Consider the following 13,492-nt stretch of genomic DNA (forward strand, 5'->3'; position numbering starts at 1 on the left):
AGTTTGTTTTGGCTTATGGTTTGAGGAGATATAGTCTCATGCTGGGGAAGGCAGTGGTGGCTGTCCACACTCCACATTGCCCTTCCCCTGGTTTTATTCAGCTTGGGACCACAGTCCCTGAGATGATTGCCACCCATAGGTTTTACCTCCTCAGCTAAACAAATCTGAAAACACAGACATTGGGAGGTATGTTTCCTAGAGGTTTCCAAATTTGGTCAGGTTGACACTGCAGATTCACCATCACAGTGCTGAAGAGATGCACCCCTGCGGGTTTGCAGTGTTGTGTTCCTGTGCAGTATGTAAGTGCTGACCGCTTGGTCATGTGAGTAGTATGTAGAGGTATTCTGGTGTGTCTATGGAAAATGATACAGTAATGGCTTCCATATCTGTTACCTACCTCCCTGGTCATTTGTTTCCAGTTTCCTGATTGTTTTTATTTTGTCCAAACAGCATCAAACCTACTTTGTAATGTTTAGGAAATTGGTATTATAAGCAGCTTTAGGATACATACTTGCCTTTTGGTACTAAGCTTGTGCAGTCACACAATATTCTTTGCTGAGATACTAAAATAACAGTAGTTCTCGGAAGTAGGATTAAAATTTATCTTCCCTTGAATTTTATGACGTTTGAAAGTACATGCACATAGCATTTGGGAACATGGCTCAGCATGAGCTTGGCCTTTATTTTGTATTTTGAAGTGCAGCTTGCCAGACCCTACAACCCAGATGGTTAGACACACTTCAGCAATTTATCCAAGATGAGTCGTCTTCCCTTTATTTGTACTCCTTCCTTCCTTCCTTCCTTCCTTCCTTCCTTCCTTCCTTCCTTTCCTTGTTTTTCGAGACAGGGTTTCTCTGTATAGCTTTGGCGCCTTTCCTGGAACTCACTCTGTAGCCCAGGCTGGCCTCGAACTCAACAGAGAGCCACCTACTTCTGCCTCCTGAGTGCTGGGATTAAAGGCATGCGCCACCACCACCCAGCTATTTATTTATTTATTTAAAAAAATTTTCAAGACAGGGTTTTTCTCTGTAGCCCTGGCTGTTCTGGAACTTACTTTGTAAACTCAGATCCACCTGCCTCTGCCTCCTGAGTGCTGGGATTAAGGCGTGTGCCATCACTGCCTGGCTTTTTGTACTTTTTACCTGTTGTTTGTAGCTGGAGTTTTCCTGCCTGGCCCACAGTCAGGACAAATCTCTCTCACCTGCCAGTCCCACAGCCACTCAGACCCGACCAAGTAAACACAGAGACTTATGTTGCTTTCAAACTGTATGGCCGTGGCAGGCTTCTTGCTAACTGTTCTTATAGCTTAAATTAATCCATTTCCATTCATCTATACCATGTGGCTTGTGCCTTACCGGCATCTTCATATGCTGTTTCTCATCGTGGCGGCTGGCAGTGTCTCTCTGACTCAGCCTTCCACTTCCCAGCTTTATTCTCCTCCTTGCCCCGCCTATACTTCCTGCCTAGCCAACGGCCAATCAGTGTTTTATTTATTATCAGCAACACATGTGACATACATCCCACAGCAGTTGTTTCTGGGGGTGAAACAGGCTCCTGTGTGCTAAGAGTATTCTCTACCTCTGAGCTACACTCAGTCCTGTATAAGTTTAAAATGAAGAGACATCTCTACATATTTATTTGGTCTTTATGTGCTAGGATTAATTTTGTCTTTTATCTTTCTCGGTTGGCTTTCTTTATTACTTTTAATAGGGTTGCTGTGTAACTTTTGTTAGCCTAGAGCTCCCTATGGTAGACCAAGCTGACCTCAAACAGGACAGTCCTCCTGCTTTTTACCTTCTGAGGGCTGGGTTATAAACTGTTCTGCTATGCGTGGCTCTGTGTGTGTGTGTGTGTACATGTACGTGGTATGTGGCATGTATGTGGCATGTGCATTTGTAAGCCAGAGGTCAATGTTGATAGTCTTGTCACTCTGCCTTATTTTTGAGATGGGATTTCCTCACTGCACCTAGAGCTCATTTAGACAGGCATTTGACCCACTGAGCCATCATTCTAACTCCTTGGTGTGGGGATGTGTAGCTGGAGTTTTCTGGAGTCCTGCACAGCCCCACGGACCCCACAACCGCTTATAAAATAATCATTCAGAAGCTCATATTAATTAAACTGCTCAGCCATTAGCCTACCACTGTCTAGCTCTTAACACTTGAACTCAGCCCATTTCTGTTCATCTATATGTCACCGTGTGTTCCGTGGCTTTACCTGCTGCCTTTACGTGCTGCTTTCTGGACAGCAGGTTGGCGTCTCCTCCTCTCAGCCTTCTACTTCCCAGACTTCTCTCTTTGTCCCGCCTATAATTCTTGCCTGGCTACTGGCCAATCAGCGTTTTATTTATCAATCAATCATCTACAGCAGGGGTGGGTGCCTGCCTGCCTGCCTGTCTGTCTGTGTTTTCTTCCTTATGAATACATTCTTGTGTTCTCCTTTCTTGCAGAGGTGGAATTTAGAATGTGTAATCACTCAGTATCCTCAGTACCTTGACTGTAGCAGGTGCTGCATTAAGTGTTAGTTATTACTTAGTCATTGCTAAGGTCTGAAGTTGATTTGTTTGGTTCTAGGTGCTTTGTTGAATTCAGGAGCTTTGGGGGTGGGGGTAACAAACTAAATACTCAGACAGTATTCCTTTACATTTATTCCATGATTTACAGAATCCTGAACTGCTACTGTAATCATATGGCTGCTGAATTTGAATCCTGGCTTTGACACTTGATACTTGTATGTAGCACCACTCCCTAACATACCTGATCTCTAGAGTTTCCCTTTGTTCTTCTAGACATGGAAAATGAGAAAGATACAGTAGTGCTGTGAATAGGAAATGAACATCATTCAGTGCTCACTTGGCACATTGCAGTTCCATGTATCTGTGTCTGTTAATACGTTTTGGCGTTATTTTGTATAAATAAGTTGTGCTTGTTTTATTAATGTTAATAAGTATCCAGTTCTTCTTATACAAGAACTAGAGTTATCAGACATTCTCTGAAAATGGCTTGCTGGTAAACAGCTTTAGGTTTTAGTATTTAGTACTGGGTTCCAATCATTATATGTGCTTATAAAGACATTGGTGGGCCATAGTTTCCACCCTGGGACTAGAAGTGCTTTTGAATCTCTTATTTATTGGGTATTTAAAATATGTGCAGCCTTCTTCCGTTTCAGAACTCTTATGTCTGTAGTGGTTGATTTCCTTCCAATTACTTCTTTGCAAAGTCATTCTCATTTAAAATTATAAAACCAGCAAGTGACTGAATTGCTTCACAACTCAGAGCTGAAATATTTAGAAAATGATAAGGCTGAAAATTTGGTCCATTAATGTGCCGCAGTTGTCACTAATTTTACAGTTTACAGAAGCTACAAGTGGATGTTTTCCTTTGAGTGTTAAAACTTTGAATTCTTGGCTATCTGATCATCTTATCTGTTTATTATGCCACACAAGACCTTCTAGAAGTAAATGACACAGCAAGAACTGGCCAGGTCAATATAGACCACTAATGCTCTGCTCTTATTCCCACCCACTGTATTCCACTCCCAAAGAAGTGCTCATTTCATTTGCAAAGGGCAAACCTGGACGAGGAGTTGCTGTGTGCATAGAATCTGTTACCAACTCTTCAGCTTGAGTTGATGTACAAACGGATGATGCCTTTTCAAGAATTCCTTTTGTTGAATAATTTGAAAAATCTGTGTGCCTAAAGTTTGCTGTGTGTTAAGTTGATGAATGTTTGGAGGGCTCCCTTTTAACTAGCCATATTCTAAGATTAGTAAGACAGTCTTTATTGTAAAATAACATTTTTATTGTCCTTAGAAAGACTCTTCCATTTAAAAGAGTATTTTGGTCTTTACCATTTTTTATTTATGAGAACATAACTCAGTGTTTTGTACTGGACTATATATCACATTTAGTATAATGATTCTGACAGTGTTTTCATTTTTATGAAACATGGAATTGTTAGTTTAAAAATCTTAAAGGTATTCCCCATGTTGGTAGCTTTTATGACATAATTCTGTCTTTGTTGTAATGGTGTGTATTCTAATAAACATGTTTATTTTCTTTGTGTTCAAGAGTGTGTTACTGATATTTGGGAATATTTGGATTTATGGCTATTAGAATTCCATCCGAAATTATTTTTACATCAAAAATGCTCGCTTCCGTAATATCTGTCTTAGAATTTTGTTGGTGTTTTGTTTGTTTTTGAGACGGGGGTCTCATGAAGTCAAGGCTGGTCTTGAAGTCCTGACTGACTCTGTTGCCTCTGCCTCCCAGTATTGGGATTGCTGGCTTGCACTACCATATTGGCCTCTTTCTGCCTTAATTTTGAAGGCTTTGGGTTTGTATAAACATGTCTAGCAGCAGAGAAGGGCACTTGCTTAGAGTACTTGAGTCTTCAGAGTTGATCCATAGTAAACCCCTCCAATATAACAAAAGCAAAAATGTCATCATGCTCATCAGCAGTATGTGAATAAAGCCATGTGTGGTGGCACTTATATGTAACTCCAGTGCTCAGGAAGCTTGGAGTAGGATAGCAAGTTTGAGGCCAGCTTGGGCTACTCAGCTAATCTTGAAAAACCAAATCAATGAACAGTACTTAAGTTAGAAAATTCACAAAATGATCATTGTTCAATGGTGTTATCATCAAATACTTCAAGAAGTACAGGAAGGAAAATAAGTTATCAGGCTGCAAGCGACTCTTTTTCCAAAAAACCCTCCCTGGGCTTTCAAGATGGCTCAATGGGAAAGTGCTCGTAGAACAAGCCTGGGCACCTAAATCCAGTTCCTGGAACCTGTGTGCAGATGGAAGGAGAGAGCCTGTGCCACAGAGCTGTCCTCTGACCTCCACATGCACGGGTTGGCATGTTCATTCCCCTGCAAGTCACACATACACGTGGCCATAATAAACCTGACAAACAAAACAAGATCCCACAGATATGTGGTGGATTTCCCTGCATTCACAAATTAAGAGAAATATTTACAAGACTGGCATTTATTATTATGTTCCTGATTGGTGGAATGGTTTGGTTTTGGTTTATTTGGGAGATTTTTTTTCCACCTAAACTAAAGTGTTCACAAAAGGACCTCAAATCTCTTTGTTTCTGATGCCAGGGTGATGCATAGATCTAGAGTGTTGTTAGGAACACCCTAAGTGAATGGGGGGACAAAAACTGATGTCTTTTTGTTTCTGTTTCAATTATACAGCAGATATAATTTCTACAGTAGAGTTTAATCATTCTGGAGAATTACTAGCGACAGGAGATAAAGGTGGGAGAGTTGTCATCTTTCAACAAGAGCAGGAGGTAAGTGGTGAAATTGAGTGTCTCCTTTTCAGTTTGATATTGAAACTGGAATTTGTGCTGTAGAAATCCCTCAGGGTGGTGAAGCTTTAAAACCCTGAGTAAATATTCTGTATGCAGATAGCTCATGGTTTCCTTAGCTTTTTGTGTGTGTATGTATGCCTTTGTTGTTTTTATTTGAAAACCCATTTTAATTGTACAAACCTTTGGTTAGAGAAGAGGGTAGGGATTAGTTGATTAATCCAAGATTTAACCAGATTTGAAGCCTTTACCCTCAGTGATAAGTAGACTTTCTCTCAAGGCTTAGCTGCTGTAATTGAGGGTGAGGTTGACTGGAAGAAAATCAGCCACATTATTTTGCTGTCAGTTTATACAAAAACTGTTGCTAGGCCTTAGATGTCTGTGTTGCACTTGCACATGTGTGCATGTAATTAATGTATGACACAGTGCTAGCTTTTAAAATAAGTTGGATGCTGTTTCCTTTCCTCTTTTATGAATTACATTTTTTAATACAGAGTCTGTGGTTAAGTATATTTCAGCTTTTTTTTTTCTTACAACTTAAGCACACTTGTAAATCTGATTTGACAGGATTTCTCATAAAAATTTTGTATGGACGCAGTTTGTCATCCTGGCTAATTTCCAAGCTTGCTGCTGTCATTTTAGGTCAAGGTGTAACTTAACTTCTAAGACAGTTAGTTGGCTTTGAGACATCTGTCCCTGCCTGTCTGTCTGTAACATACTCAAAAGAAGTTAATATTGATAAATGTCTAAATCAAAACACAGGGTAAGGTTTGAAAGGATTGTGAAATTCCTTAAATAAGCAAAGAATCTAGTAATAATACTACTACTTTGCACTTCTATAGCGCCTTTGACCTGAGGATCTCAAAGTGCTTTAGAAACACTAATGAATTAATCCTCACAACACCCCCGTGAGGTAGGTAATTTAATTTTAAAAGAAATGATTAATAGTGTCTGAATAGAAGATGCACAAACACTAAATGTCTCCTTTTATTTCTTTTAAAATTTAATCTCTTTTTTTTTTTTCCTTGGTTGGAAGAAAGTAAGAAAAGACTCCAGAACCTTTGCCTGACAGAGAGTGATCTTGGTGGGAAGGGAGGCTGACTCAGTTTTCTGTTTCTGGTTTTGTTTTGAGGCAGGGTGTCAGGTAGCTCGGACTGGCCTTAAATTTATCCAAGGACGGCTTTGAACTTCTGATAACCTTGCCTCCACTGCCGGGGTTGCTGGGATTATGGGCCTATACCACCATGCCCAGTTTTAGTTTTGCTGGGGATTGAACCCAGGACTTTATGCATGCTAGGCAAGCAGTGTGCCAACTGAACCACATCCCAAGCCCACTGTTCTAGTTTCAAACAGCTAAAAACTTGACCATAATTATCTTTAAATACTTAGAGGTGAAATTGACTTGCTTCCTTTCTTTACAAACAAAAATATCAAGTTAGAAACAGAATGGCCATAGTACTTCTGGCGTATCTTTTCAATTTCCCCCTTGCCCTTTTGTGTTAGATCCTCCAAAATGTTTTACTTTTATTACTTAAGACTTTAGACATCCTCTGCTCTTAAGAAAGCTTTTTGTTTGTTTGTTTGTTTGAGATAATGTGTCATACAGCCTAGGCCAACAATGAATTTGGCAGAGAATTTGACCTTGGTTCTTCTGGCTCTACTTTCTAAGTCCTGGAATTATGGCTGTGTGCCACTACAACTGGTTTAAAGAGAAACTTCAAAATCAGTTCCGATTACTTTGTTTAATCTAGAAGGCAAAGGGTAATGCATATAGGCTTTTCAGTCTGAGGTTCAGGTTCCTCACTGAAGTCACCCTGCCATTGCTATTTTAAAGTGGAAGTTGTCAGCAAAAAGCTAACTTGGAAATATTTTGCATGAGAGTGAAATCATTTCCACCTTCTGTAAGTGTTAAATTGCTATTAAATCAGATGCAAAAGGGGGGTGGGAATCTAGGGCTAAATGGGGTAAATGATTGCTTTTATGTGAGTTTGTTAGTTTTCAAAGTATTATAAAACCTTTCTAAAAGACCCAGCAATAGTGATTGGTAGTGAAAACCTGACATACTTAAGAGAAATTGTTTAAATAATGTAAGTTTGTTAGAAATAGCCCAGTAATCCGTATTGGAGAGTAGTTTCAGCCTTGTGAGACAGGTTAGTGGGTAGAGGTCCTTCAGCCAAGCCTGATGACTGATAGTTTGAGCCTTAGGACTCAACGTGACAGGAGAAGACACCCACAGGTTCCTCTAGCTTTTTTCTGTGGCACACCCCCCAGTAGAAAGAAATGAATAATGTTCTTTTGTTTTGTTTTTCGAGACAGGGTTTCTCTGTGTAGCTTTGCACCTTTCTTGGAACCCGTCTTTGTAAACCAGGCTGGCCTCAAACTCGCAGAGATCGGCCTGGTTCTGCTTCCCGAGTGCGCCACCACTGCCCAGCTAATGTTCTTTTAAAAAAGAATAGTTTCTTATTTTCTGAAATTTCTCTGAAGATTCTAAAGTGCTGTTTGAAATAAGTACTGTCCTACAAAGAAATAAGCAGAATGGCTAACTTTTGATAATGACCCATGATAAGAAAAGAATTTATTTGTTTATATGCATTATTTTTAGAATTACTTAGTATAAAATGTGTTTTTAAGTTATAGGTTAAGTAACAGTGATGATTTCCCTTCTGAAACTTTATCTTGTTGGTATTAATCTAATTGGGCATGCTTTTAGCTGTGTCTTAAGGGATAACTTTGGGTCTTTGTGAGTATTTATGAATGTGTGTGCAAGAGCTGAGGGATTCACATCTATATTGGTGAAAGTAAGATGATTTTTTTTAATTTTTAGGTTAAATTCCAAAAAAGTTCCATAACAAGGCTATATTGCTTATTTTAGTAGGGAAATTGAGGCACACAGTAAAGAGATTTCCTTGAGGATCACAGCCATGGTGTGTGTAAATAAATTTTTGGGTGTATCCTGAAATAGATGACCCATCTTGCTATTTTGTTTTGACAACAAAGGAAATATCTGAAAAGTTTCCCTTTGCGATGATCACAGTACAGGTCTTAGAAGGTTGTACAGCTGTTGTTTGATTTGTAATGAGTGTTGTTGTTTCTGTGGATGCTCAGGTGAGGTGGTGAATATTGAAATAATTCGTGCTTTTCTTTTGAGACAGGATCTTAATTGTCACCCTGGCTGACCTAGCTATAGACCAGGCTGTCCTTGAACTCACAAAGATCCTCCTGCCTCTGCATCCCAAGTGCTGGGATTAAATGTGTGCACCACCACACCTTGCTGGTTCCTTTCTTTTTAACCAGTATTGTTTTTTCCTTGAGAATTTCATTTTTGCATACATGTTTGTGAACATTGCTATCTTGCAGTCCTCCCTGAAGCTCCCTTTAACCCTTCCTGTCTCTGTCTCTTCCTTTCTCCTCCTTCCCTTCTTTGACATAGTCCAGCTAGTGTGTCCATATGTACACAAGGGTGTAGGGCCATCCACCAGACTCCGGGCAGCCTACCACCGGCTGTATCCTGAAAGAAAAATGACTCCTCCCTCCCCCAGTATTCACCAATTGACAGTAGATCTTCAGCTAAGGATGGAGCGTAAGTCCCCTCTCCCATCTATGCTGAAATGCTGGCTGACTTGTTTAAATCTTGTGCAGGTAACCACTCTGCTGTGAATTTACTGGTACAACGGCCGGATCTTATCCACAAAACAAACATTTTCTGGCGTTCTTCCCTAACTTGTGGCTCTTCAATTCTTTGCATCATATCTGGGATGTTTACTGAGGCAAGGATAGGGGTGGGGAGTTAATATATTTAGGGCTGAAGCTCCCAGTCACTTTGATCAGTTACTGGTTGTAGTTGTTTGTTTTTTTACTCTTTTCTCTTTTGGGGGGCCCCGCCACCCAGCTCCCAAACACATGGAGTCACTCTTACTTAGGAATGCCTGGCCTTAGCTTGGTTTGTTTCTTGCCAGCTTTTCTTAACTTAAATTATCCCATCTACCTTTTGCCTCTGGGCTTTTATCTTACACTATTTCTGTATACTTTTCTTCTTACTCCTTGGCTGGCTGTGTAGCTGGGTGGCTGACCTCTTGAATCCTCCTTCTCTCACTCTTTCCTCTTTTTCAGATTTCTCCTCCCATTTATTCTCTGCCTGCCAGCCCCACCTATCCTTTTTCCTGCCAAGCTATTGGCTATTCAGCTCTTTATTAGACCAATCAGGTGTTATTACAGGCAGAGTAACACAGCTTCACAGAATTAAACAAATGCAACAGAAAAGAATGCAACACGTCTTTGCATTATTAAACAAATCTTCCACAGCATAAACAAATGTAACACTAATATTCCACAACAACTAGTCTCTGTATTATTAACTTCTGCCCACTGCAGAGCTTAGGCTTCAATGTCGGTCCTTTAGGAGAGCAGCCAGTGTTAACCACTGAGTCCCTGGTTCTCTCCTGTCTTATGTCCTAGCTAAGAATTCATTCCATCACTGTATTGGATAGGAGTATCTTATTCCTGATTTTATTGTAAATGCTTTGAAGTTTTTCCCATTTAGTGTTGGTTATAGGTGTGTATTATATAGCCTGTATTATGTTGAGATATATTCTTTCTATCCAGGACTTTTAGCATGAAGGGATGTTGAAGTTAGTCAAAAGTCCTTTCTGTATCTATTTTTGATGGCCACGTGATTTCTGTCCTTTAGTCCATTTGTCCAATTTATAACATTTACCGATTTACTTATATTGAACCATCCACCTCTGCATCTCTGGAGTGAAACCAATTTGATGTGATCTGTTTGTGTTCCTGAGTTCAGGCAGCAAGATGTAGTTTTTCTTTGTTTGTTTTAGAATTTTGCTTCTAAGTTCCTCAGGCTAGTTGGTCTGGGTTACAATTTTATTGCAGCTTTGTCTGGTCTTGGTGTCAAGGTGATACTAGCATAATAAAGACTAGGGTAACCTGCCTTCCTTCTCTATTTTATGGAATAGCTGGAGAAGCATTGGTGTTCTTTGAATGTCTAGTAACATTCTCCAATGAATCAGTCCATCTGGCCCTGGACTTAGTTTGGTGGGGAGACTTTTTTTTTTAAATACCTTAACAAAAAATAGGTATCACTATGTATCCTGTCCATCTCTGCCTACTTAAAGATATGTTCCAAAATTATAGTCTGTTTATATATGTTTCTGGGTGTGTATGTATACATGCTGTGTGCACTTATGGAGGTCAGGGGACAACTTGAGGGAGTTTTCTCCTAGTTCCTGGTTGGAGGCTTTTCTCTCTCTGTCTCTGTCTCTCTGTCTCTCTGTCTCTCTGTCTCTCTCTCTCTCTCTCTCTCTCTCTCTCTCTCTCTCCCCAGGGTTTCTCTGTGTAGTTTTGGTGCTTGTCCTGGATCTCGCTCTGTAGACCAGGCTGGCCTCAAACTCACAGAGATCCGTTTGGCGCTGTCTCCCGAGTGCTGGGATTAAAGACGTGCGCCATCACTGCCCAGCAGGTTGGGGATTTTTAATTACTGCTTCAATCTCAGTGCTCCTTGTAGATGTGTTTAAATTTATCTCATCTTGATTTGGTAGAACAGTTGTCTAAAAATTCATCCATTTCTTTGCGACTTTCCTAATATGTTTTCTTAGGTAAGACTTAATAGGTTTCTGAATTTCATTGGTATCCACTATAATGGATTCCTTTTCATTTCTAATTTAATTGATTTGGATCTTCTCTCACTTTTGGTTAGTTTGGCTAGGGGTTTGTCTATCTTGTTTTCCTTCTCAAAGAACTAGCTCTGTGGTTGGTTGATTGTTGTTGGTTTCCGTTTTGCTAATTTATACTCTGTTCTTCACCGTCTCTTCCTACCTGCTGATTTGTTTGTTTTTTTTTCTCCCCAGTGTGTTATTGAGTGATTTCTCTAACTTGTTACTGCAGGTGCCTAGAGCTCTAAACTGCCCCCCCCCCACTGCCTTCATCATAACACATAGGATTGGATATGTTAATACTTTCATTTTTATTTGACCCTAGAAATGTTTTTCTTTCCTTCTTGATTTTAGTGTGTTGCTTAATCTCCATGAGGTTGTGTATGCTCATGAGTTTATCTTGCTGTTAACTTTGTGTCTTACTCTATTGTGATCAAATAGAATGCAATGAATTGTTTTTGTTTTCCTGTGTTTAAGACATGCTTCCTGTCTGAAACAGATGTGATCAGTTTTCAGAGAAAGTTCCATGAGCTCCTAAGTGTATTCTACAGTGTTTGGATGGAAGGAATGCTTTGTAGGTGTCTATTAAGTTCATTTGATCTGTGATGTCATTTGATTTTTAAATCTTTCTCTATTTTCTTATCTGGGTGACCTAAAGTGGGGTATTGAAGTCACCCACTACTGTTGTACTGGGGCTAGTCTGTGACTTTATATCTAGTAGGTTGTTGGTTTTTTTTTTTTTTTTTTTTTTTGGTTTTTTGAGACAGGGTTTCTCTTGTGTAGCTTTGCGCCTTTCCTGGAATTCACTCTGTAGCCCAGGCTGGCCTCGAACTCAGAGATCCACCTGCCTCTGCCTCCCGAGTGCTGGGATTAAAGACGTGCGCCACCACCGACCGGCTTATCTAGTAGTTTTTTATGAAGTTGGGTGTGCAATTGTGTTTGGGACATATGATTTTAGAATCACGCTGTCCATTGATAGATTGTCTCCCCAGTCAGTGTGACGTGGCCTTTTCTCTTTTCTCCGTAGCTGTGGTTTGAAGCCTGTTTTTTATCAGCTGTTAGTGGCACCTGCTTGCTTCTTATGTTAAGTGATTGGAATACCTTTTTCCATTCTTTCACCTTAAAGTAGTTCTTTTTTGTGGTGAGTTGCATTTCTTGGGGTCAACAAATAGATGACACCTGTTTTTTGATCCAGTAGTAATCTGTGGCTTTTGATTGGAGAATTGAGATAATTAATATTCAGAGTTGTTGTGGAAAGGTTTGTATTTTGTTGATTTTTGTAGTGTTTGGTGTTTTCTTCATCTGGTTTTAACTATTACTCTAGTATTGTTTATTCCTCTTGTGTCCTTGTAGATGGGTTTGCTTTTCTCTCCCTTTAGATATCTTCTGTAAAGCTGACCTCATGGTCATAAGTTGCTTTAGTCTTTTTCTTTTTTTACAAAAGATTTATGTATTTATGTATTTATTATGCAGTGTTCTATCTGCAGGTATGTCTGCATACCAGAAGAGAGTACCATATCTCATTATAGATGGTTGTGAGCCGCTGTGTGGTTGCTGGGAATTGAATACAGGATCTCTAGAAGTGCTCTTAACCTCTGAGCCGTCTCTCCAGCCCAACTTTTATTTTCACTGTGGGAAATTTTTATTTTTCCTTCTGTTATGACAGATAGCTTGCTGGATGGAGTAGTCCGGATTGGCATTTGTTACTTTCAGAGCTGAGACCACCTGGCTTTGCAAGTTTCAGTTGCCATTCTGCTGCTGCTCTGATGGGCCTCGCTCCATAAATGACTTGACTGCTTTGCTCTTGCTGCTTTGAGATTACTTTCTTTGTTTTGTGTATTTGGTGTTTGAATGATGGTTTGATGAGGGATGTTCTTTGGTTGTCTTGTCTGTGTCCTGAATGCCTCCTGTGTCACTTCTTCCTGAGAATTTTTCTGATCTTTTGAAAATATTTTCTGTGCCTTTAGAACAAGGTTCTTCTCTAAGTATGGCCTTAGACTTGCTCTTTTCAGAGTGCCATGTGTGTGCTCGCTTTGGCAGCACATATACTAAAATTGGAACGATACAGAGTGCCATGTGTGTCTTGTAATTCTCACTGGTACTTCATTATTTTATTCTTTTCATAGTTGGGGTGTTCTGATTCTTCCACCCTGTATTCAAGAAACTCAGATACTCTATCTTCCTTGATCTAGTCTATTGCTGAGACTTCATGGGACTTTTTATTTCCCACATTTGAGATTAGTTTTTCATCAGTGTTTCTCTTTGAATTCTTGGCTCCTATCCATTGCCTTCCTTATTTCATTCAACTGTTTGTGTCTTTGAACACTATTTTGAATTCTTTGTCTGGGATTACATCTGATTTATTCTCACTAGGTGCCATTACAGTGATTAAGTTTTGGAGGAGTGTTCTGCAAATGGGACTTGAATGTGGTAGAGTTGAGTGTGTTCACTCTAGGAGTTCAGGGTGCTTGGTTTAAGAGCTGGGCTATTCCCCAAGTAGGACTAACTGG

The 13,492-nt window shown here is 39.8% G+C and overlaps 1 protein-coding gene across 2 annotated transcripts in view; it reads left to right on the forward strand.

Moving 5' to 3' along the window:
- Ppp2r2a (protein phosphatase 2 regulatory subunit Balpha) overlaps nucleotides 1-13,492 on the forward strand; it is a 62,120-nt gene that overhangs the window by 26,929 nt on the left and 21,699 nt on the right. The window contains exon 3 of one of the 2 annotated variants that reach the window (XM_059273422.1): nucleotides 5,204-5,298. In XM_059273422.1, the coding sequence (XP_059129405.1) occupies nucleotides 5,204-5,298 (95 nt within the window). Of the gene's footprint in view, nucleotides 1-5,200; nucleotides 5,299-13,492 lie in introns of both variants that reach the window. The other variant, XM_059273421.1, reaches the window with a different exon arrangement.

The sequence above is a fragment of the Peromyscus eremicus genome, chromosome 9 (assembly GCF_949786415.1).
Source record: "Peromyscus eremicus chromosome 9, PerEre_H2_v1, whole genome shotgun sequence".
NCBI classification, from domain to species: domain Eukaryota; kingdom Metazoa; phylum Chordata; class Mammalia; order Rodentia; family Cricetidae; genus Peromyscus; species Peromyscus eremicus.